Source organism: Octopus sinensis, linkage group LG10 (genome assembly GCF_006345805.1).
Source record: "Octopus sinensis linkage group LG10, ASM634580v1, whole genome shotgun sequence".
Classification (NCBI taxonomy): domain Eukaryota; kingdom Metazoa; phylum Mollusca; class Cephalopoda; order Octopoda; family Octopodidae; genus Octopus; species Octopus sinensis.
In genome coordinates, this window is record NC_043006.1 from 68,525,227 (window position 1) to 68,549,917 (window position 24,691).

At 36.9% G+C, this 24,691-nt stretch overlaps 1 protein-coding gene across 6 annotated transcripts in view; it reads right to left on the minus strand.

Moving 5' to 3' along the window:
* Window positions 1-24,691, minus strand: part of LOC115216751 (rho GTPase-activating protein 21-A) — a 402,000-nt gene that overhangs the window by 222,986 nt on the left and 154,323 nt on the right. For 4 of the 6 annotated variants that reach the window (XM_036506766.1, XM_036506763.1, XM_029786300.2 and 1 more), the window contains one exon: window positions 230-292. The exons of the other annotated variants lie outside the window; for them this stretch is intronic. In XM_036506766.1, the coding sequence (XP_036362659.1) occupies window positions 230-292 (63 nt within the window). The remainder of the gene's footprint in view (window positions 1-229; window positions 293-24,691) is intronic. 6 annotated transcript variants of the gene reach the window in all.

The following is a 24,691-nucleotide window of genomic DNA, read 5'->3' on the forward strand; positions in this document are numbered from 1 at the left end:
TTATCTTTTTAAGCTTTGAAAATATAACTGATGGCTTCCAGTTATCAATAGACACTTGCAAAAACTTAATCTGGGTATATGTAAAGGTATGTAAAATAAGTGGTAAAGGTGTGTGCAGTTTGATAGAAAGGAATATAAAAATGTGTAGTAACTTTTTTTCAGCCCTGTCGTTATAACAAGAGACAGTTGAATGAATTGGAGACAACAAGAGTAAACAGAATCCCCTTACCTGACCAATATAATGGGGACTGGTTTCTTCAAATACTGAAGAATGTTCTGTAGTATCACTCACCTGGAAAATAAATTAAAAAAGGTAGTGTTAGATTTACCTGTTTATTAAACCTCATTTAAACAGTATATATATGTGTGTGTGTGTGTGTGTGTGTGTGTGTGTGTGTAGCGAATCCCACCCCATTACATATATATATATATATATAAAGTTAATCCAAACATGAAAACACAACAACAGAGGACGTGGAACAAATATAGTATTATTGGATGCTCAGGAAGGAAGGGAAGAAGGAGGGTTTTACGTTTCGAGTGGAGCTCTTCGTCAGAAACATAGGAAAAGGAAAGATCCAGAGAAGGGAAGACGGAGGAAAAAAACATTGCCAATGGTACACACATGGTCACATTTTGAATATATATTATTATTATTATTATATATATATCTAAGGTATGGTATCTTTGGTAAGTGTTTCCTATGGCAGCTCCTAGTTTACCAAAACCTTCTGAATGGATTTGGTAGAAACAAACTGAAAAGAAGCTCATCATGTGTGTGTGTTTGTGTGTGTGTGTGAGTGAGTGTGTGCATGCATGAGAGTGTCCTCTTGCCTTAGTACTGCATGATAATTGTAAAACAAGTGTCACCGTCAAGCAAATGTTGTCCTTCACTTCTAATCTGTTGTGTAAGCATGTCTGGTCATCAGGATATATTGCTTTATTTGGAAACAGGTGAGAGTTGTTGACAGAAAGAGCATCCAGCTGTAGAAAACTTGCTTCAACAAATTCTGACAAATCTATGCGAGCAGGGACATTAAAATGATACACACACACACACACATTTATATACATACACACATATACACACATATACATACATACATATATATATGGAGGCACATGGCCTAGTGGTTAGAGTAGTGGACTTACGGTCGAGGGATCATGTGTTTGAATCTCAGACCGAGCGATGTGTGTGTTTATGAGTGAAATACCTAAGGAAAGTAGAGTGCTGTAGAAACTAAGTCAAATATAAAATGCACAAATAAGATCTAGTTCTCTGAACTGTCCAAGTCACACCAAGTGTAGAAAGCAAATGTAAAATGAGGATATATATATATATAATATTCTTTTATTCTTTTGCTTGTTCTAGTCATTTGACTGCAGCCATGTTGGAGCACCGCCTTGAAGGGTTTTAATTGAAGAAATCGACCCAGGACTTATGTTTTGAAAGCCTAGTACTTATTCTGTCAATATCTTTTGCTGAACTGCTATGTTATGGAGAAGTAAACACACCAACACCGGTTGTCAAGTGGTGATGGGGAGACAAACCAAAAAAAAAAAAACACACACACACACACAATAAGCTTTTTCAGTTTCAATCTACCAAATCTACTCACAAGGCGTTGGTCAAGCAGAGGTTATAGTAGAGAAGATACTTGCCCAAGGATAATGAGACTGAATGCAGTGGAAATGAACCCAGAACCATGTGGTTGGGAAGCAGGCTTCTTACGACACGGCCACACAAACACACACATATATATACATATATGATGGGCTTCTTTCAGCTTCTGTCAACCAAATCCACTCACAAGGCTATAGTAGAAGACACTTGCCCCAAAAAATCCAGGTAGATATCAATAAAGCACTCAATTTTAAATGAATTTGGTTAACTATATCCAACAATGAGATACCAAGAAATGCAAGTAGGAAACACATCCTCATGTAGGACAAGTAGTAGGTCCAAATATCATTTAGAAGCATTTCGAGAAAATCAGAGTATTAGACAACAAAAATACATATGGAAAATACCACATCTTTAATTGTAAAATTCACCTTACAAAGCCAACAATTGATTTTATTGTGGTAACACATTTAGATATAGAAAATGTCATTGAAATTAATATATCCGAAAATAAATGTTAACACAATGTTTTCAAGGTGATCCAAAATTGATTAAATTCAAAGTGCACTTTTTATTTAACTAATTTTGGATTACCTTGAAAACAATATGTTAACATGTATTTTTGGAAATATCAATTTCAATGATATTTTCTATACCTAAATAAGTTAACACAATAAAAACAACTGTCTGCTTTGTAAGGTGAAATCTACAATTAAAGATGTGATTTTCTCCAGATGCATTTTTGTTATATATATCATCATCATCATCATCATCGCTTAATGTCCGCTTTCCATGCTAGCATGGGTTGGACGATTTGACTGAGGTCTGGTGAGCCAGATGGCTGCACCAGACTCCAATCTGATCTGGCAGAGTTTCTACAGCTGGATACCTTTCCTAACGCCAACCACTCTGAGAGTGTAGTGGGTGCTATTACGTGCCATTCAAAACAATTATTATGATATTTGTATATTTATTTCTTTATTGTCCACAGGGGGCTTAACATAGAGGGGACAAACAAGGATAGACAAAGGGATTAAGTCAATTATATCAATGCCAGTGTGTAACTGGTACATATTTAATCAACCCTGAAAGGATGAAAAGCAAAATCGACCTCAGTGGAATTTGAACTCAGAATGTAACGGCAGATGAAATACCGCTAAGCATTTCACACAGTGTGCTGACGATTGTACCAGCTTGCCACCCTTATTATTTGTATATTGCCATTGTTGGCACATACACATGCACATATAATTTAAAGAAAAATGCACTAAAAAAAACTACAACTACCCAGCAGTATGTATATGAAAAACAAAGACAAATATAGGTGTGTCAAAGAACATACAATATAAACTCTTGATTTATTAAAATTATCTCGCCCCAGCATGGCCACAGCTCATAAGCTGAAACTAGAATCAATCAAACATTTAGGAGATGTGACACACAATTGCCAAATGGTAACTGAACCCAGAACCATAAGAGATGGGGAGATGATCTCAAGAGGTTTCCAAAGTTGATATGCCATTACAGGAAAGATCAAGTTTATAGTCTGGAGATGATAAGATGATTGTGGACACATGTTTCTGCCTCAAAAGGCATCATCAACATGACAATTGTCCTACCATATCCTCTAGAGCCAAGACACTTAGACGATGTGTGTGTGTCTATGTGTGTGCACAAACATACACTCAGGCATTCACATATAGAGAAAACAGTTTTTATCTATGTCATATGTATATAATCAAATTTTGACTATGTTATTGTGCTTATATGCTTGTGGGTGTATGTATGATGCAGGTTCAATTCTAGCATTTTATAGCTGAGGAGCCAGAATTTTGTAACCATGTCTTTTACACTTCTGTCAGAGGAAAACATGCACATACAGGAATTAAATGAAATTGAACTTCTGTTCGTTTCAACAATGATTATTCAGTTGTTCAATCAACTCTCTGTTCACTGAATTAGCATGCAAGTGTGGTTGAGTAAATCACAGACATTTGTACATTCAAACATAATTCTCAGCTTGACAATGTGAAAGGCTGGACCTTTCATATTACGCCATCAAATATAATGGTTACTTTCCATTTATCCACATGGTTTTGACTTAATCAGGCATTATCTTTTAGCATTGAGATTTCAATAATGTGATAGTATATTTTTAGAATGACATTGTAGGGTAGATATGTGAGTCTGGATCTCTCCTGTTTGAAGATAAAACAGGTAGAACAAATGGGTTTGCTGTGGCCAGTTTAAATGCTAAAGGGTTAAATTGCAGCTACTATTCATCTGACAAACCCTGAAACAGTTCCATCTATTGAATTTTACTTACAAGTTTGGAATTAGTCTGAGACAATGATAAGTAATACTTACCCAAGTATATTAGAAGCACTCCATCAGTTACAACGATGAGGGTCCCAGCTGATACAATCAACGGAACAGCTTTCTCGTGAAATTAACGTGCAAGTGGCTGAGCATTCCACAGACACGTGTACCCTTAATGTAGTTCGCAAGGAGATTCAGTGTGACACAGAGTGTGACAAGGCTGGCCCTTTTTGAAATAAGGTACTTCTCATTTTTGCCTGCTGAGTGGACTGGAGCAACGTGAAATAAAGTGTCTTGCTCAAGGACACAACGCGTCGTCGGGAATCGAACTCACAACCTTACGATCATGAGCTGAATGCCCTAACCACTAAGCCACGCGCCCTTACACTCAAGTATATTAAAAAACAAGCTAAACTATTATTAGTGACAGAAGCAGTATTAATATCAAAAGGCAATCTTTATATCTAACTTAATGTGGACGTTTTGTTATGAGGCCAAATTCTGTGGTGTTTATCATGAGAGGACCTCTCATATGAATGCATAGTGCATAAAAGTACGCTGGTGGATGACAATTGCCTGTTATGGGTACTGGAACTGCCAGATCATGCGATTTCAACATACATTTCCACAGTGACAGCTGTCTGCAAGCCACATACCAACCAAATCCCACTGACAATGTTACATAGAATTCCAGTGACTTTTCAGGCACTGATGTTGCAAATGGCTATTGTTAACTATTGTTAAAACATACACCACCTCCTCTATGGTAGCGTAAGAAACTGGGTGTAAAATAACATAAAAATATCTGATATTACTAAGTATGTTTAGCTAATGACTTAACACGTTACCTGGTTTAATACCACTATTTGACATGAGTGCCTTTACTGTGGAATACTCTACTGCAAGTATTTGGGCTAGGTCTCTGGCCCTGAGGATAACTTGCTCCCCCTTCTTCCCACCAATCTCAGAAACAATGAGAAAGGTCAAGGGAGGGAAGTATTGCCTCCTTTGACTAAGTTGCAAAATATTTATATTAAGTCTGATGGTGAAGGCCATGGTAGTTTGAGAAGTGATAATGGCAGTTGTAGTTAATGTGGTTGTAACAGTGGTCATAGTGAAGACTATGGTAGTAGTAATAGAAGTGGGAGTGATGGCAGTAGTAGTAGGAGTGGGGCGTAGAAGTGGTAGTTGTAAATACTGTGATAATAGTGGTGGGAGTATCAACAGAAGTTGTAGAGAGGCAACACAAGAGTTGGGAAGTAAACCGTGTAATAATCCTGTGGAAATATGGTTCGTTGATTATGTAGTTAATTACTTCTTCCTAATTAGTTTGATAAGTTCTAGGGTAAAATAACTGTGCCATTAGGGAAACAGACACTAAATGTTGAAAATTAACAGAAATATAGAATGTATGCAGCATTTTGGTGGACAGCTTCCATTTCCATTTAGAGGGAGTAGAAAGTTAGTGACCTTACTGGCTCGAGAGTGATTAATTTAAACATTCCTATTGCCAGAAAATTAGATACTAAAATATTAACCAATGAGTGGTCATTTCATAAAGCTGGCAAATTAAATATTAAACATACAAGCTAGGGAGTGGTTAGTTTAAACCCTCTTATGGCTGGAAAATAAGATACTAAATTACTAGTCAGGGAACGATTACTTTAAACTAGTCATAGGCAAACTACAGCCCATGGTACTTTCCGAATGGAATGCCTAATGAAAACTTTTCTTGAAATTTTTTAGTAGTGTAGGCCATTTGATGATGAGCTAAGTCTCATGTAGAAGTTGCCTATGTCTGGTTTTAAAATTGATAAGTTAGTGAATGTACTGGCTAGAACAGAACAAGATGATTGGGTGTGGCAGTTTAAACATTGATGATTTGGCTTGGCTGACTGGATGGATATTCAACATGTTTTGGCAACAGTACATTTTGGCACTAGAAGTGCATGCATGTGCAGAAATATACACATATGTACAGAGATAGTGAAAGAGAGAGAGAGAGAGAAGGGGAGAGACCATACACATACATACAAGCATAACAGATGCTCACTTACATAAATAGAAAGAGAGAAAATGAGAGAAACATTAAAATGCTTGATGTCAAAAATGTAAGTATCAAACCAGTAACACCAAACAGGCAGAGCCAAACAGCTATGCCAGAACGTTCTCATACCTTGGCTAGAGAGGGTTACTTTAAATCATCCTATAATTGGAAAGTTAGATGCTTAAAGTTAAAGTATACTGAGGTTAAATTGTTACGCTGCATGGAATGGAGTACATGCAGTTTTGGGTCATATTCTCTTCTATTGGTGGTTTTACTTGAAGAAGATATTTGTGAAGTGTTGTATTACTCTTGAATACTGTCCTGATGTCATATGGGCCGGATATCTTTTGTATCTTTTCGGAGAGGCCTTTCACATAGGGTAGACAGACTGTGGACAGTTTATTAGTTTCATCCTCTCTTTTCTTCATAATTGGAGTGGAGAGTATGCTTTTGGGGTAGTTGTTGCTTAATAGATTGTTACTGAGCTTGGTCATTTCTTTGTGGTGTGTATCACGATCACTACTTATATTCTTTGCTCAATGTTTTAGGCACTGAGCAGTCCCTCTCTTTACACTATATGGATGGTGGGAATTGAAGTTGAGGTATCGTCCAGTGAAGGTTGGCTTGCAGTATACAGATGTCCTGAATCCATACTTGGTGCGTGTTATGAATACGTCCAGGAATGTTAGCTGATTGTCTTTTTCTTTTACCATTGTGAATTGTATGGATGGCTCTATTGAGTTCACATGATCTAACAGCACTTGGACATCTTCCTGGTGGGGCCAGAGTATGTGTCATCAACATATCACAGCCATAGAGTTGGTTTTAGTGGTACTGATCCTAAAGCCAAATTCTCAAAGTATTCCATGTATATATTGGCTATTATCGGTGATAATGGTGAACCCATAGCTAAACCCTCTTCTTGTTGATATACATCAGTGTCCATACTGAAGTAGGTAGTTTCTACACAGAAAGTCAACATTTCCATCAAGTTTCTTAATGGTATACTAGTGCGTAAATAATGTCTATCAAATGGTTGTTAAATATGAAAAATGGGATGAACTCCACCACACTGCCTCTGTTACATGACACACTGTTGACACACAAGTTGTTATTGTTTAACCTCAAAGAAGTCGTAGGACTCAGGAGACCTCTCTGAATAAAGATGATCTAGTTGTAACCATCTTTTGGGACCGAGGAAATCCTTAGCTTTGAACGAATCTCAGATCTGACAAAGCCTCTAGGAACAAAGATGTTCCAGCCATGACCATCTTGTCATTGTTTCCAAACAAACTCTAAGTCTACATTATTTAATATATCTTCCCTTTTTCAGAGAGTACAATGTAATTTGAAAGAGATTTAGATGCTACTACTACAAGATGGTGTAGTCATAAGGGAGCTCCCTTACTTAATGCATGCATGTATAGTTTCCATTAGTACTGTCATTGCACTGGGAATTACAGGCAAAAGAACTTTGCTGCTTCTTTCTAGATCTTTGTTAATTAATGAAGAAGTTGGGAAAGAAATATTGTGAGAGGTTTCAATTACCTAGACTAATAAATGTGTGAATATGTGTACAGATAGATAGAGAGAGAGAGAAGGATGAAAGAGGAAGAGATTGTGTGTGTGTGTGTGTGTGTGTGTGTATTGCAAGGAGAACAGCATCAATCACTTATCTACAGGAATGAGTGAAGCATCACAGGTGATGGATGGATAAATGGATGGACAGATTGATAAATAGCTAGGTAGAGAGAGAGAGAAAGGAAGAGAGAGAGAGAGATTCCCTGTTATTGCTGCTTCAAGCAGAAGAAGGGAGAAAGAAAGTGTGAAGCAGGTGAGATAAAGACAAGAGATAATTAAAGGTAGACAACTGTTACACAGTTAAGCTTGAACTAAGAGTAGTTAAGTTTGTCAGTTAAGACTAAATACCTTCTATTAATTTCTTATTAACTCTGTATTCTAAGCTCAAATCTCACTGAGGTCTACTCTCTGTAACATAATGCAGCAAAATGGTCCCCTGATGAAATGTTCCGGTTAAGTACCTAAATGCACTTTGAACATCCAATGCTGAGGTTCCGAACAACCAAAATGGTAAATCATAATTTCCCCTACATTTTATCTGTATACCATAATCAGTAATGAATACTACTAGGCATTAGTACTTAGTGGTGATGAATACTACTAAATATAGTAGTAACTTAAGCACAATAATGGAAGCACAGTGAATGGTGAAAATCTACATGGAGCTCAAAAATCAACAGTATCACTTGTATATTTAACTGTACACAGATTTATATATATATATATATATATATACACACACACAATATATATATATATACACACTTTTATTTGTTTCAGTTATTTGACTGTGGCTATGCTGGAGCACTGCCTTTAGTCAAACAAATTGACCCCAGGACTTGTTCTTTGTAAGCCTAGTACATATTCTATTGGTCTGTTTCATTGAACCGCTAAGTTACGGGGAGGTAAACATGCCAGCATCAGTTGTCAAGTGATGGTGGGGGTACAAACATATATACATACATATGTACATATATATATATATGACTGGCTTCTTTCAGTTTCTGTCTACCAAATCCACTCACATGGCTTTGGTTAGCCCAAGGCTTAGAAGGTACTTGCCCAAGGTGCCATGCAGTAGGAATGAACCCAGAACCATGTGGTTGGGAACGAAGCTTCTTACCACACAGCCACACCTATATATATAGTTGGATAGATAGATAGATGTGTGTGTGTGTGTGTGTGTGTGTGTTTGTTCCCAACCATAGTCTGACAACTGGTGTTGGTTTGTCTCTGTCCCTTGTAAATTAGTGTTTTGGTGAAAGAAATCTATAAAACAAGTACCATGCTTGAAAAAATAAGTACTGGGGTTAATTTGTTCAACTAAGCCCTTCAAGGCAGTGCCCCAGCCTGGCCACAGTTCAATGACTGAAACAAGTAAAAGATTATCTACGTATGTATGCATGCATGCATGCATGCATGTATTTATGTTTGTATGTACGTATGTATCTAGCTATGTATGTATGTATGTATGTATGTATGTATGTATGTATGTATGTATCTATCTATCTATCTTTCTATCTACCTTGTAGATTAGTAGTTATAGTTTGTAGTGATGATGTGCCAAATGTGTGTGTCTGTGTGTAGTAAATTACATAAGTTGTGGTAAGAACTGGCATCTAATCCAAACCCTTAATCACCCAGCTGAATAATTTTCGAAGATGAAGGTTCAGTCTTCAAAACACTATCCCCGCCCTACATCACATCACAACTGCCTACAATACCATACCATACCATACCATGCCATGCCATTTAATTCTTCTCCATACCACCAGACAACTATACCATTCCTTTCAACATCAACCACAATACCAAAGAGTTGCACTTCAAACCACCACACCACAGAACTCCTCACCAAACCACCACCAAATTATCCAACCTCACTAACTTCACTGTAAGGAGACCACCACCGCCACCATCTCCACCTCTGCCTAGTTTCCTTTAATAGAAAAGGTAAGGGTCATGTTATTGTTGTGATAGTCAAAGTGATAGTAGTAGTGGTAGTAGTAATAGTAGTTATAGCTACTTCTATAGCGTAAGGTCAAATATTTGAGTGTAAGCGGAGATAAAAACCAGTTGAAGCAGTGATGTTTGGGTGGTGGTTGTGGAGCGGGTGGGTGGGGAACACTTCGTGTGACATGATCCCTGCTATATATAGCTGCGTAAGGGTCTGATGGGAGACCAACAGTAAAATAGTTCACTAACAGGGGCAGGGTCATGTAGAGTGGGAGGGGGAGATGGGAATTGTGACTGTTGTTTGGGGCTGGGCCCTTCACTGGAGCAGAAAAATCCTATCAATGAAGAATGTACACAAACACACAGATCTTCTGATGTGTGTGTGTGTGTGTGTGTGTGTGTGTGCGCGTGCGTGCATGTATGTCTGTCTGTCTGTCTATCACTCTATCTGTATTTTAATATTTTGTTTAGGCATTGATATAAACCAGTGGTAGAACTTAATATTCACATACATACATACATACATACGTGTATGTGTGTGGGGGAGGGATTTTAGTAACCTGGGCAGGCCCCTTAGCAGTCATGAGAAATCTGTTTAAAAAATGCAAAGAAAGGAAAATTAGAATTAGCAAAATATGGATTAGAAGTGCTAAGCAGTAATTAAGAAAGATGTATAAACACGTTACTGGTTCAAATATGGTTGTAGAGAAGTATTCTTGCTGTCAACAAAAAAGAGTAACCACATCATTTCGAAGTGCCCCCTTCTGGATTGATGATGCATGAATTTCAGAGTTGTTATCTTCTCTTCAGCATCAATTACCTTTTTGTGTACAGCGAGAATATTTCTTCATGACAAACTGCAGTGAATAGCCTTCTTGCGGGTTCAAATACTTCTAAAGCATATTTGAACTGATAGCAAATTAATATTTATTGCAATCATTGTTTAGCACCTCTAACTTGTATTTTACTACAACCTGGCAACCGAAAAGCACCACCAGTCAAAATATTTGGATTGATTTCTTATAAGAGAAACCTAGTCTCTTAGTCAGTTTTGGAGTTGCTTCTCTTTACAGTATTTGATGCTGACAAAGGTCTCTTTAGGAACTGGACACCAATCTATAACTGTCCTTAGAGGTACTATTTATATATACTACAATTAAGGGTTCCACTAGATTGGAGATTCTGATTTGTTTTAATAATGCATTGCTGGCAGTAACTTTATTAACTAATAAAGTACTGATGCAAAATCAGTTAGAAAAGTTTACATTTACTGTAAACTACATTTTAAACTAAACATTTAGAGAGAGAGAGAGAGTGAGAAGACACTATGTGGGTGAGATGAGATATACAAGACTATATAGGATGAGTGTGAGAGAGAGAGAGAATACTCTATATTGTGTGAGACTAGAAGTGGGGAATTTTTTTTTTAAGTTGAAAATCCACATTGAAGCTAACTGCCAAAGATTACATTGAAATCAACTATCATTTGATAAAACCACATTGAAGTTAACTGTCATTTGACAAGGGTGCATTTCTGAAAAATGTTTATGCCATTATTATTTTATAGGATAAAAAAGGCGGTAAGCTGGCAGAATCATTAGCATACCAGACAAAATGCTTAGCAACATGTCATTTATTTTTAGATTCTGAGTTCAAATTCCACCAAGGTTGACTTTGCGTTTCATCCTTCTGGGGTCAATGAAGTACCAGTTGAGCACTGGGGTCAATATGATTGATTTGCTTCCTCATCCCAAATTTCTGGCCTTGTGCCTATTATAGAAACAAATGATGATGATGATGATGAATATAATCATTCATAAAAAACTTCAAAATTTAAAAGGAAAAAAAAAAGTTTGTTTAGGGAGAAGTTCCCCTGCTGTGACCTTTATTATTCATTTTCAAAACTTTTTTCAGAATTCTGATATGTGCAGTACTGGTAATTACATTACATAATTGCAAATGTAGATAAAGAAATAGAAAAAGTGTTTCTAAAATTCTTGAGTGGAAAAATTGGCTTTAAATGAAATGAAATTAACATTTCAGTACAATGATCTGCCCTCAAATAGTACTGCACTTCTTATGGAAGGCTGCCCTTGGCTCTTCTGAAGGCCATAAATTCTCCAACTCTGAACTAGATTATGAATTACTAGAAAGAGAGAGATCAGACACTATAGTATTACTGTATAATAGTACCTGAGAGAACAGATACTATGGTATTAGTAGCTATAGTATGTGAGGGACACACTATGGTATCACAGCTATAGTATGTGAGGGATCAGACACTATGGACTATATTATAGAATGAGAGACCTAACACTATAGTACTATATGATAGTGTGTGAGAGAGCAAACACCATGATATTATAGCCACAGTAAGTGAGAGACCTGGCATAATGGACTATATTACAGAATATGAAAGACCAGACACTATGGTATTATAGTCATAGTACATGAGAGAGTAGACATGGTTACTCAGAGACACAGAAGAAACACTACAAGCTTTAGGCTCAAACTTAATGGAACATAAAATTGTTGACAGTAGAATATTTTCCACCATAAAATAAATATTAAAATTGGAGAGTAGGGTGGGGTGGAGAAAAAGAAACATGAAGAAGGGTGGAGGGTATTATAAAGTACACTACTACTACTACTACAGGAATTACAACAGAAAACTTTCCAAGAACTGGTGTTGTTGTAGTAGTAGTGGTGGTGGTGGTGGTAGTACTAGCTGAGGTGGTGGTTGTGAATATAGTAGCAGTAATAGTTACAATATTTTTTGAAATGTCAGAGAAACTTCACAGGAAAAACAAAAATAAAAGATTTAAATTAACAGGAAAACACAGTGGGGTTAGGGTGGGTAGGGCTGTGGTATGATAAGGGTAGTGGGTGTGGTGGCGCAGTGTAGTAGTGAGAGTTGTGGTAGTACACTGTGGTGGTGGTGGTGGTGATGGTGGTAGTGTCGTGTGGCAGTGACAGGGGTGGCATACAGACCTAGGTGGAAAACTAAAATACAAAAGTCTACATACAAAATAATAGAAAAGGTGTGAGCAGTTGGACTGAGACTTTGGCTCAACCAATATCCTTACCACCAGCACCACCAGTTGCTTACACTGGCCCCTAAATTGTGCACCAAATGCACTGATCCCTTCATGTGTTCACATTACTTCTCTCATTCCTATTCTCCTACCCCTTTCTTATTCTTATTTTCATTACTCTGTTCCTCTTCTTTCACTTTTAATTTTTATCTATGAATATGTGTGTATTCACATGTGTGTATGTGTGTGTGTGTGTTTGTGCATGTATTATGTTTGCTGTTGGCGGTGGTGTATGTGTGTATAGACATACATGCACAGTGACACAAATACACACAGCCATATACATGTACAATCACACACACACACACAGAGCCTCTCTACCCACCCCTCTGTCCCTCACATACACAGTTTGGCCTTTCAGTCATCGTTTCCTCTACAACCTGTCCTCTCTCCCTCAATGACAGGACACAAAGTTAGCTAATACAATTTATAATTGTTGTTCTCTACCCAGACACAACTGTCAACCTGCTTCCCACTACAGTTCTCAATCTCTTCTGACCTTAAACTGTCTTTACACTTCACATCAATAAACAACCAACCTACCTTCCTACCTATTTTTTTTAACCTATCTATCTCATTACTTATCTACCTATCTACTTACCTACCTACCTACCTGTCTGCCTGTCAATCTATCTATCTATCCGTCTGTCTGTCTATCTATCTATCTATCATATCTCTATCAGTATATCTACTGACATATCTGTCACTTCACAACTGCACCAGTATTGCAGGCATGCACACACATGTATGTGCACATATTAGAACAAGTGCATATTCCTTTGTCGTCCAGGGGAAGAAGTGGGAGCATAGTAAGAGAACAGATGCTAAAGAGGAGTGGGTGGCTACTGATGAAAAGATAGCTGTTGTTGTTGTTGTTAACACCTAATTATGCAGACAGCCATCTACAAATGATCAGACATAAACTTGTCACTAATCCACAGATCTTTGGCCATCATTAGGTTGAGGACCCCCACTGCACACACTCTCTTGTTGCCAATGTTGGATCTAACAGTTCTGTCATCTCCACATGTACATGATATGGAAGAACAAGTCATCTTGTCTTAATCTACCTTGGACTACATTATCCAATGTACCTTATTAAGGTTAGTCAACAATTCAAGTAGACAGCGGCATGGGAGATAGAGTGGTCAAAGACATGAAAATAGGAAACATTGTCTTTAATAATAGTTGAGGAGGGATCTAAATAGTTAATGAAGAAATACAGGAAGGAGCTGTATTTACTGATTGGCATTGCAATATCACTGGAAACTGCTACAAGGGCAAAGAAAATGCCTTAGGGAGAGTCAGAGCACAGTTAAGTTGAAATGGAGTCAACCTAGATGAATTGCAGTCTGGTTTCATGCTCAAAAGAAGAATCATGGATGCAATCTTCTTAGTGAGAGAATCATGATGATGATGATCATCATCATCATTATCATCATCATTTAACATTTGTTTTCCATGCTGGCATGGGTTGGATGGTTTGACAGGAGCTGGCAAGGTCAGAAGCTGCACCATGTTCCATAGTCTGTTTTGACTTGATTTCTCTGGCTAGATGCCCTTCCTAACATCACTCACTTCATAGAGTGTATTGGGTGCTTTTTATATGGCACCAGCTCCAGTGTTTTTTTTTTTTTTTTTAGAGAACTGTAGGAGAAATACTTGGCTAAGAGTAAACAACAATTCCAAGCATTTGTTGATTTGGAGAAGGTTTTTGACAGAGTGCCATACTCAATAATTTGGTGGTCACTAAGAAAATGAAGTGTAGATGAATAACTTGTGAGGGCTGTTCAACCACGTACAAATATGCAGTTTGTGAGAATCAGCAACATTAAGCAATGAATTTAACATGAATATAAAAGTTCGTTATGAATCAGTCCTTAGCCTTCTCCAGTTCATTATAGTCCTACAGGCCATTGTAGTGGCATTTAAAATAGCTGTCTGTGGGTATTCCCATATCTGTGGGTACTCCCACACACAGATCATCTAGTTCTTTGTGGAATTAGAGAAGATATTCCAGGCATGGAAGTTGAACCTAAAATCAAGAAGCTTCAAGGTAACCTTAGCAAAACTAGGGTGTCAGCAAGTAAGAAAGAAGATAGGACATCTATCAATATCATCAGACAAAAGGCCTTGCTTGATATGCAAAAAGGAGTGTGTATACACTCCATATGCTGTACTTAGTGTAAACAAAAGACAAACAAGAGTATGGTGGAGGCTGATCTGAAGATGTTACATCTTATAGATGAGATGACTGAGGACTGTACTGATTGGTAATATGCAGTGTTACTGAAGACTTGTCCACTGATGGCAAAATGAACCTTGACACAAGAAGAGTGTTTTTAGAAGCCTACTGCCCCCTCATTTTACATCTTCACAAATCAATTACCCAGTCCTTTCCCTCATGACTCCTGTCTTTTAATCACTCATAGCTCCCTATTTCTCTCTTCTCCCCATCACCTGTGCACACAAAAGAATGATGTGTGCACTTCACTTCACTCCTCAATAGGCCCACATATAGCAAGCTGCATTAGATCACCCTACTTCCCTATCCAACACACTCTAGCTTTTCCCTTGCTGTACTATCAACCAGCACACTCACTCTTAAGGGCCATATCTAATGCCACCCCATTTATTCTTGCCTTTATGTCATTACCCATCTCTACTTTTGTTCACCTCTATTTCTGCCAACCACTACTAATTCTACCCCTACGATCCTGCTGCCTTCCTCATCATACTTACCTCTGCTTTCCCATAATTTTTTTCCTATCATACTCTTGCCCTTTCCACCTGCTTGCCCATTCTGATTCTTTTGGTATATTACTCCCTCCCTCCCTATCTCTCTCTTTCCCCTAGCCCCAGGTGACCACCTGAGCAAATGTACATGCCCTAGGTTACTGGGAAACTATCTACACTTACATTCCTATCCCATCTCTCTCGACAGTCTAGTATTAGTTTTTCTTCTATCATTGACCTCCTTCCTATCCACCCCCTCTACATTCTTTAGGTTACTTAATATGCTAGTGTTGGTGCCCTAAGAAAATGCACTCCAGTACACTGTAAAATGGTTGATGATACAAGAGCATTCAACTGTAGACACCAAGCCAAATGGCATGGGAGAGCACTAAGTCTTAAAGAGTAGCAGTTTCCAGTAAGAAATGACCCCAACTGCATTGTAATTTGTGTGTGTATAACAGATACACACACACACATGCGCGCACACACACGCGTGCTTGCGCACACACATGCGCGCTTGCGCACACACACACACACATACGTACATACATACATACATACATACATATGCACGCACATACAAACCAATAATCAGTGATATACATCTGAAACAGTTCAGGTTGTATAATGTAACACTAATTTCACCTATTCATCCTTTAACTCTCAGTCCATGTGGCTTACATAGATTACATAAACATAACACAGATGTATTTATATACTCACTGCTGCTACATACACCCGCAAATATTAACTGCACTCAACTCAAAAGTTTGTGATAAGAGCAAAAGCTACCCCTGAGGTCCTTAGCAATAATCCCTAAGAATGGTAGGAGACAGATTGGACTCACTACACCACTACTGCTCACAGAAGCCTGGACGAATGCTTTTAATGAAGTGACTCCCGTTAAAAGCTCTCAAGGACCAGTTAATGGTGTTAAAGCAAATAAGTCACCAACTGCCAAAAACAGAAGGGTTCATGAAAAGATAAGCAGTAGCTGTTTCTTAGATTAAATAAGGATAGCAAAAATAGTAAAGAGACTTGTTGAGTGACCTGAACTACAGACAAGGGAGCCTGGGGAATAAAGCTTTACATTCCAGCAGATAAAACAGTTATTTATAATCAATTTTCAGTATTCCCAATGTACATGGGTTGGATGGGTTGTAAAGTTACATATTTGCAAATAGACAGTTGGGTATTGTATCAATATGACTAATACTTTGAAATACTTTAACTCTTCGATTATCTTACATCATGGATTACCTCCTTGGATTATATTACACCACTGGATTACCTCTAGGTGTATGTTGATTGTTCACATTTGATTATATAGTTTGATAGTTAGATTCCAATGCATGTCCTTTCCTACAATGATGATTTATCTGTGACCAGCAGAGAAATACGCCTTATTCAGTAGGGTACACCATTACAGTATGATTGGGATGACTTCGGGTGCCTATCTGAATGTTGCAAGTTAGTGACAGCCTAACTACATTGATTGCATAGTATTTTAAAGTGTCAATGAGGCACTAACACCATATATTGTCTGGGAGTAATCAATGAAATCCTAACCATATATATTCTTTCACAGTATCAATGAAACCTTAACTGTATATATTCTATGGCTGTATCAGTGAAACACTATATACATATTTTCCTATAGTACTTTAAAGGAGGAAAATGTTATAGAAATAAATGAAGTAAGGAAATACAGTACAAGCCTAAAATTACTAGGTCTGACCCCTACAGCATCTGCTTTATTAATTTGACAAGAGATTGTGACCTTAGAACCAACAAATTACTTATTAATCTGCTTGGCTTTCTGATAGACTTCAACAAGGACATCAATCACCTCTCAGTATCTCCATCTTAACCCAATTCAACAAGAATGTCAAGCAGAATTTTTAACTCTATATTGCAGTGACCTTTACAGAAAACTGGAGGGGGTAGCTAATATGACAGCAGATATGTAATGTGTGGAAAGGTGAGAAGGTCAGATTTTAGACAATTTACTGGGAGCAATGTTACATACATTCAGCTTTATGAACTATTCGTGTTTCATGTGTATATGTACATACATACATATATATATATATATATATATATATATATATATATATATATATATATATATAATATATATATATACATATATATATATATATATATATACATATATATATATATATATATATATATATATATATACATATATATATATATATATATATATATATATATATATATATCATACACTGTTATGTGTGTGTGAATATGTGAGATATTGTTTCAATCTTCTCCCTGTACCTTATCATGATCATGATGATCATCATCATCATCATTTACTATCCATTTTCCATGCTGGTATGGGTTGGATGGTTTGATTATGTTGGGCTCCAATGTTGGCTTTGGTATGATTTCTATGGCTGGGTGCCCTTCCTAATTCCAACCACTTTATAATGTTTACTGGATATTTTTTAATTTTTTATTTTGGTGATACTAGCATTAGTAAGGTCATTAAGTAACTTGCAAGATGAAGTAAAGAAAAGAAAGGAAGAGAAAAAAAGCCTCTTCAAATGAATGGAAGTGTATTTGAGAGGGGTGGTGGTGGCTTTGTGCCAAGTGTTGAGGGCTAAAGTATGATAGAGCAATAGGCACAGGTGTCTCACTATAAAGAAGATAATGGCTACTACACATATAAAAGTGACAGAAGAATGGGAGTTAAGAAGATGAGATGTGTGATGGGGGAAGATTGGGTGTGGGACAAGCATGAACAGGCATAAACATAATGCTTTTAGAACCTCACTATCATCGTGGTGGTGGCTGGGACTTCTTGGGCAAAGCAAAACACCAATCATCACAGTCCTTTGTTCTCTCCTCTGTAAGGCTCAGTAACTTCAGATTGGCTTTCACTACTTCATCCTTGGGTCTTCTACAAGTTCCATACACTTCAAGCAATTAGCACTTCTTTATACAGTTGTCCTGATCCATACACATTAAATGACCAAACCAGCACAGTTTCCTCTCTTATCTGATTCATCTGATACCAAATTTTTCTCTAAACACATCCGCAGGTTAATTAATTTCATATGTTAATTAATTTCTCTTACAAGGAAGTTTCTAAAACAAATCATTATTTATTTTACTGCATTTACACCACCTGTATTTTATTAGGTTCTTTACTTAAATCATATTTTATTTCTTCTTCTTTCTCTTCTTTCTATTACATTCAAAATATATTAATGATAATGCCGATGTATATCAAAATTTTAACGAGTGTTGTAAGGTGGTATGGTAGTTTAAAGAGTGATGATCAGATATTTAGAAAATTCAGTCATTCAGCTCCACTGGTGTCAGATAAGAGGGAGTTTACTGTGATGATGATGATGAGGAGGAGGATAATTTCTTGTATTTATCACCAAGTGCAGATGTGTTTTGTCACAATAACAAAAACATACATACATTCCCTCTTTGTCCAGCCCTTCCTTTTGAAGTGAAACTTAGTCAACAAGAGTTCTACCATACAGGAATGTCTCTGTTCTCAGGCCTTCAACCTCAAATGTCACACAATCACTTTCACAATAGCCCAACTCCCTCTCTGACAGAGGGAAGGTGGCAGGGCAATGATCATGATGGACTTGGCTGTCATGATCATTGCCACTAACACTAACTCCTATACTATATATTAAACAATGTAGTCCTAGATACACTACGTCTGAATAAAAGATGTGCTGGTCAGACCTGGAGCATCAGTGATCATAGGATGAGTGCATTGAGTTGACCTGGGGCTAAAGAATAACAACAATAGAATTGGGTGGAATAAAAGACAGAGCTGGAGACAGATGACTGAAGAATGAAACATTAATAGTACTAATTTTTTACTATGTCCCCTTTAGGCATAAAATCTTCAATGATGCTAGACCAGTAATTTAATATTATGATGATGATGATGAAGACTATGATGATGATGATGGCACAAGAAAACTTTATTTCCATAAAAAAAAACGTCAAGGAAGTGAAGCTAGTAGATGATACATTACCAGTTCAGTTAACAATCTGGCTTTGACAATGCAAGAGGGATTTTAATGAACATTGAACCTCATTAAAACTGGGCGGGAGTCAGTGAAAACCCCTCTCCAAGTTCCTTTATTACTTTGACTGAGGTTTCAACAATCAATAAAATCTGGTGCCAGACGTGAGATACTCAGACTTTTGGAATTGTCTGGAGTATTATTTCATGGCTTTTAACAAATATTTACCTACTTTAATAGCATGTGAATGTGTATGTGTGTGCGTGTATGCATGTGTGTGTGTGTGTATGAGTATTGATGTACGATGGGGGGTATGCATATATGCACTTATGTATGTGTATATATAAATGTGTACATTAATATTAGCTACATATACACACACAGATATAAACATGTGACTATAAACATGTTAGTAGTGCTTATATAAAAACAAAAATAAAAATACAGTCACAAATAAACACAAATACTGTGTGTTTGAATGTGTTTCCTCTCTCTCTCTCTCTCTCTCTCTCTCATATAATTGTGTATGTGTGTGTATGTTCAACTGTTTCTATCCAAGAGAGATTTTAAGCCAATATTTATATGTTATGTATGATTTGTAGCTTTAACTACTTTGTGATTTACAGCTAAAAATCAAATGCATATAACTTGTAACTTCCTCATATACATATACATATAGGTGCAGGAGTGGCTGCATGGTAAGTAGCCTGCTTACCAACCATATGGTTCCGAGTTCAGTCTCACTGCATGGCACCTTGGGCAAGTGTCTTCTACTATAGTCTCGAGCTGACCAAAGCCTTGTGAGTGGATTTGAAAAACGGAAACTGAAAGAAGCCAGTTGTATATATATATATGTATGTATGTGTGTGTGTATGTTAGTGTGCCTTTGTTTCCCCCCCCCCCAACATCGCTTGACAACCAATGCTGGTGAGTTTACGTCCCTGTAACTTAGCGGTTCAGCAAAAGATACCGATAGAATAAGTACTAGGATTACAAAGAATAAGTCCTGGGGTCGATTTGCTCAACTAAAAGAAGTGCTCCAGCATGGCCGCAATCAAATGACTGAAACAAGTAAAATAATAAAAGTATATATATATATATATATATATACATACATATAGGGTGACTGATAGATATGATAGGTAGGTACTACATTATGCAAATACACACAAGTCTATCTATCTATATACTGAGTGTGTGAGAGAGAGAGAAATGGAGAGAGAGAGAGAGGTAGAAAGGCAGATAAACACAAATAGGCTCACTGTGTATATTTACGTGGAATACAAAATACAGAGTACAGAATAAACAAAGTAAACAAAAGGAGTTATGTAATAGACATATCTTGATAACTATTTTGAGAGCACCATATGCTGTAACCATGTTTATACATAATAAAGGCCAACGATGTCGTTAGGTGTGTGTAAAATAAGTTCCTATGGATGTGATAAGCAAAGCTAGGTCATTCTCATCAGAAAAAAATGTATGCCTATAAGAGATAGTAGCTCTTGACAAATACATGAGTAAATTTTTTTTTCGGGGAAATATTTGCATTAAGTATGATACACAGATGGCTCTTTTAATCTAGTGTACCTCTGACTTTAATATCTTGATGTTTTACGTCTATGCATTTACAATGCTTTCTATATGTTTCATGTGTATTAATACAGGGTGTTCATAAATTACTTTTACAATTTGAAAAATTCAGAAAAAATTGAAAAATGATAATAGTTCAGCAGAGTTTATTGGAAAACATAGGTAAACAAATAAATTTTTATTACAAACTTCAGGACACTTCCACATGAACTCCATTAGTTGCACACAAGACACCTAGATGATAAATTGTGCAAATTGTAACGATAATTTATGGACACCCTAATATATAATTATTCACACATGATGGTAAAAAAAACTATTACATGAACCAATCACTGAATTTTTGAAACAGCTGTAAAGAATTACCTAGGAATATATTCCTGTTTCACTAACTATATTTTGTTTATGTTCATATAACATCTTTTATAAATGAGATGCATGATAAAATGTGATATGCTTGTCCATCTTGTATCTTTTTATTACAAACTTGAGTTACACCATTCAAATATTCTATGGTATTATTTTTACTCTGATTGGAAAGTTGGATTTCAAGAATTTTGAACCTTTTGAGAACTAATTTGGCGTTCCTTTATTGTGTGCTTATAATAGAATCTTGTCACCCATTGTATATCAAGCTCCGTTCTTTAGAAACATAATGAGTAGAGACAGATTACCAGGAATCATTTTTAATCCTGTCCCTCTCCACTAGTGTTTCACAGTTATCATCCATCTGTGCCACCAAATTATCTCTTTTCCATCACCATATATCTCTCACTCTCTCCATGCACTATGTGTCTGCCTCTCCCCTCACACACTTGCAGTCTATCCAACTACATGTCTCTCATTCTCTCAACCTTTCCTTGTCTTCTATATCACTATTATTGTTCTGCAACTCTTCCCTTCCTCCCCTCTTCTCAACTCATATGTGTCATAGATCTCCCCTATACATTTGTTCACTATTTACAATATACACCCTTCATTTCTACCCAATCTCTACAGTCTACATTCATACCTCAATACTTGTTTTTTACTCATTATATACACCTCTTATCTCTCTACCCATTTCCTATCTCTAGCTATCCCTCACTCTCCCCATACACTTTTGCAACCTCTACTAACTCATACTTCCCCTTTTTCTGTCCCAACTCCCTTCTACTCACCTTTTACCCAGAGGGTCCACTATGACACTTCATCAGCATTAATTTATGTCTCTTTCCAGCACACACCTCCAGTTACTTTCACCCACACTTCTGTAATGTGAGTAGTAATGTGGATCCTTTACAGCAAAAACCTCTTCTGGTCTGAATCCTCTGTTCATGCTTTAATCTTTCTTCTAGCATATTCTTTAATCATTCTTCTAGTATAAAACTGCCTCCCTCTCAACTGTAGCCTAAGTCAAATGAGATCTTAGTCTTGCAAGCTCCATGGTGACCTCCTTAGTGCTGGTGCCATTCTGTAAAGTGGTTGGCATTAGGAAGGGCATATAGTCATAGAAGCCATGCCAAAGCAGATATTGGAGTACAATCAATCCTTAGACCTGCTGGATCCTGTCAGATCATCAACACATGCCAGCATGGGAGATGAAGATTAAAAGATGATATCTACATGCACACATACACACGCACACATATATACATAAACATTCATATGTATGTATGTATGTATGTATGTATACATATGTATATATATATGTATGTATGTATATATAATATATATATATATATATATATATATATATATATATATGTATGTATGCATATATATATATATATATGTATGTATGTATGTATATATCAACATCATCATCATCATTTAACATCCGCTTTCCAATGCTAGCATGAGTTGGACGATCTGACTGAGGACTGGCGAACCAGATGGCTGCACTGGGCTCCAATCTTGATCTGGCAGAGTTTCTACAGCTGGATGCCCTTCCTAACGCCAACCACTCCGAGAGTGTAGTGGGTGATTTTATGTGCCACTGGCATGAGGGCCAGTCAAGCGGTACTGGCAAAGGCTGCGAAAAAATCGTGTTTATTTTACATGTCACCTGCACACCGGCACAAGTGCCAGTAAGGCAACGCTGGTAACGATCACACTCGAATGGTGCTTTTTATGTGCCCCCGGCACGAATGCCCGTTACCGCTCTGGCAACGATCACGCTCGGATTGTGCTCCTAGTGCTCCACTAGCATGGATGCCAGTCACTGAATTTGATTTCAATTTCACTTGCCTCAACAGGTCTTCACAATATATATATATATATGTATGTATATATATATGTATAAATAAATATGAATATGTATACATATATATGTATGTGTGTGTGCATATATATATATATAATATATATATATATATGTATGCATGTATATATATATATATGTATGTATGTATGTATATATCAACATCATCATCATCATTTAACATCCGCTTTCCAATGCTAGCATGAGTTGGACGATCTGACTGAGGACTGGCGAACCAGATGGCTGCACTGGGCTCCAATCTTGATCTGGCAGAGTTTCTACAGCTGGATGCCCTTCCTAACGCCAACCACTCCGAGAGTGTAGTGGGTGATTTTATGTGCCACTGGCATGAGGGCCAGTCAAGCGGTACTGGCAAAGGCTGCGAAAAAATCGTGTTTATTTTACATGTCACCTGCACACCGGCACAAGTGCCAGTAAGGCAACGCTGGTAACGATCACACTCGAATGGTGCTTTTTATGTGCCCCCGGCACGAATGCCCGTTACCCGCTCTGGCAACGATCACGCTCGGATTGTGCTCCTAGTGCTCCACTAGCATGGATGCCAGTCACTGAATTTGATTTCAATTTCACTTGCCTCAACAGGTCTTCACAATATATATATATATATATGTATGTATATATATATGTATAAATAAATATGAATATGTATACATATATATGTATGTGTGTGTGCATATATATATATATATATACACATATATAATATACACATATATACAAATATATGCATACATATACACACACATATACATATATACACATATACATACAAATATGTATACACATACACACACAGATTGTGGGTAAGGAAAACATCCAAGCATTGTCCACTTAAAGCCCATTTGCTTATTCCAGTATTACGATCCAGTATGTACTTGTCATCATCATACTGATTTGAGGTATGTATTCCTTACTACTCTAGGAACAAGGCCTGAAATTTTTGGGGGTAGGGGCCAGTCGATTAGATTGACTCCAGTATGCAACTAGTACATAATTTATCGACCCCAAAAGAATGAAAGGCAAAGTTGACCTTGGTGGAATTTGAACTCAGAATATAAAGATGAAATACTGCTAAGCATTTTGCTCCATGTGCTAACGTTTCTGTCAGCTCTCCGCCTTTGAGGTACATATTAGAGTTGTAAATTGTTGGCAGAGTTATATAACAAAATAGGAATATGGAAAATTTTTAATAGCAACAAAATATTTTCTATATTCCTCTTTTGCTCTCTCTCTCTCTCTCTGTCTCTGTCTATATATATATATATATGTAGTGTCCACAGGGGATATGAGATAGAGAGACAGACATAACTTTGATATCAATCACACATAAATAATATGTGACTGATATTCCAGTATTCCTGAAATATACACACAATTATATTGAAACATAACAACCATATAACGCTTTACTCTCACAATTATACATAAACACACAATTATATAAATATA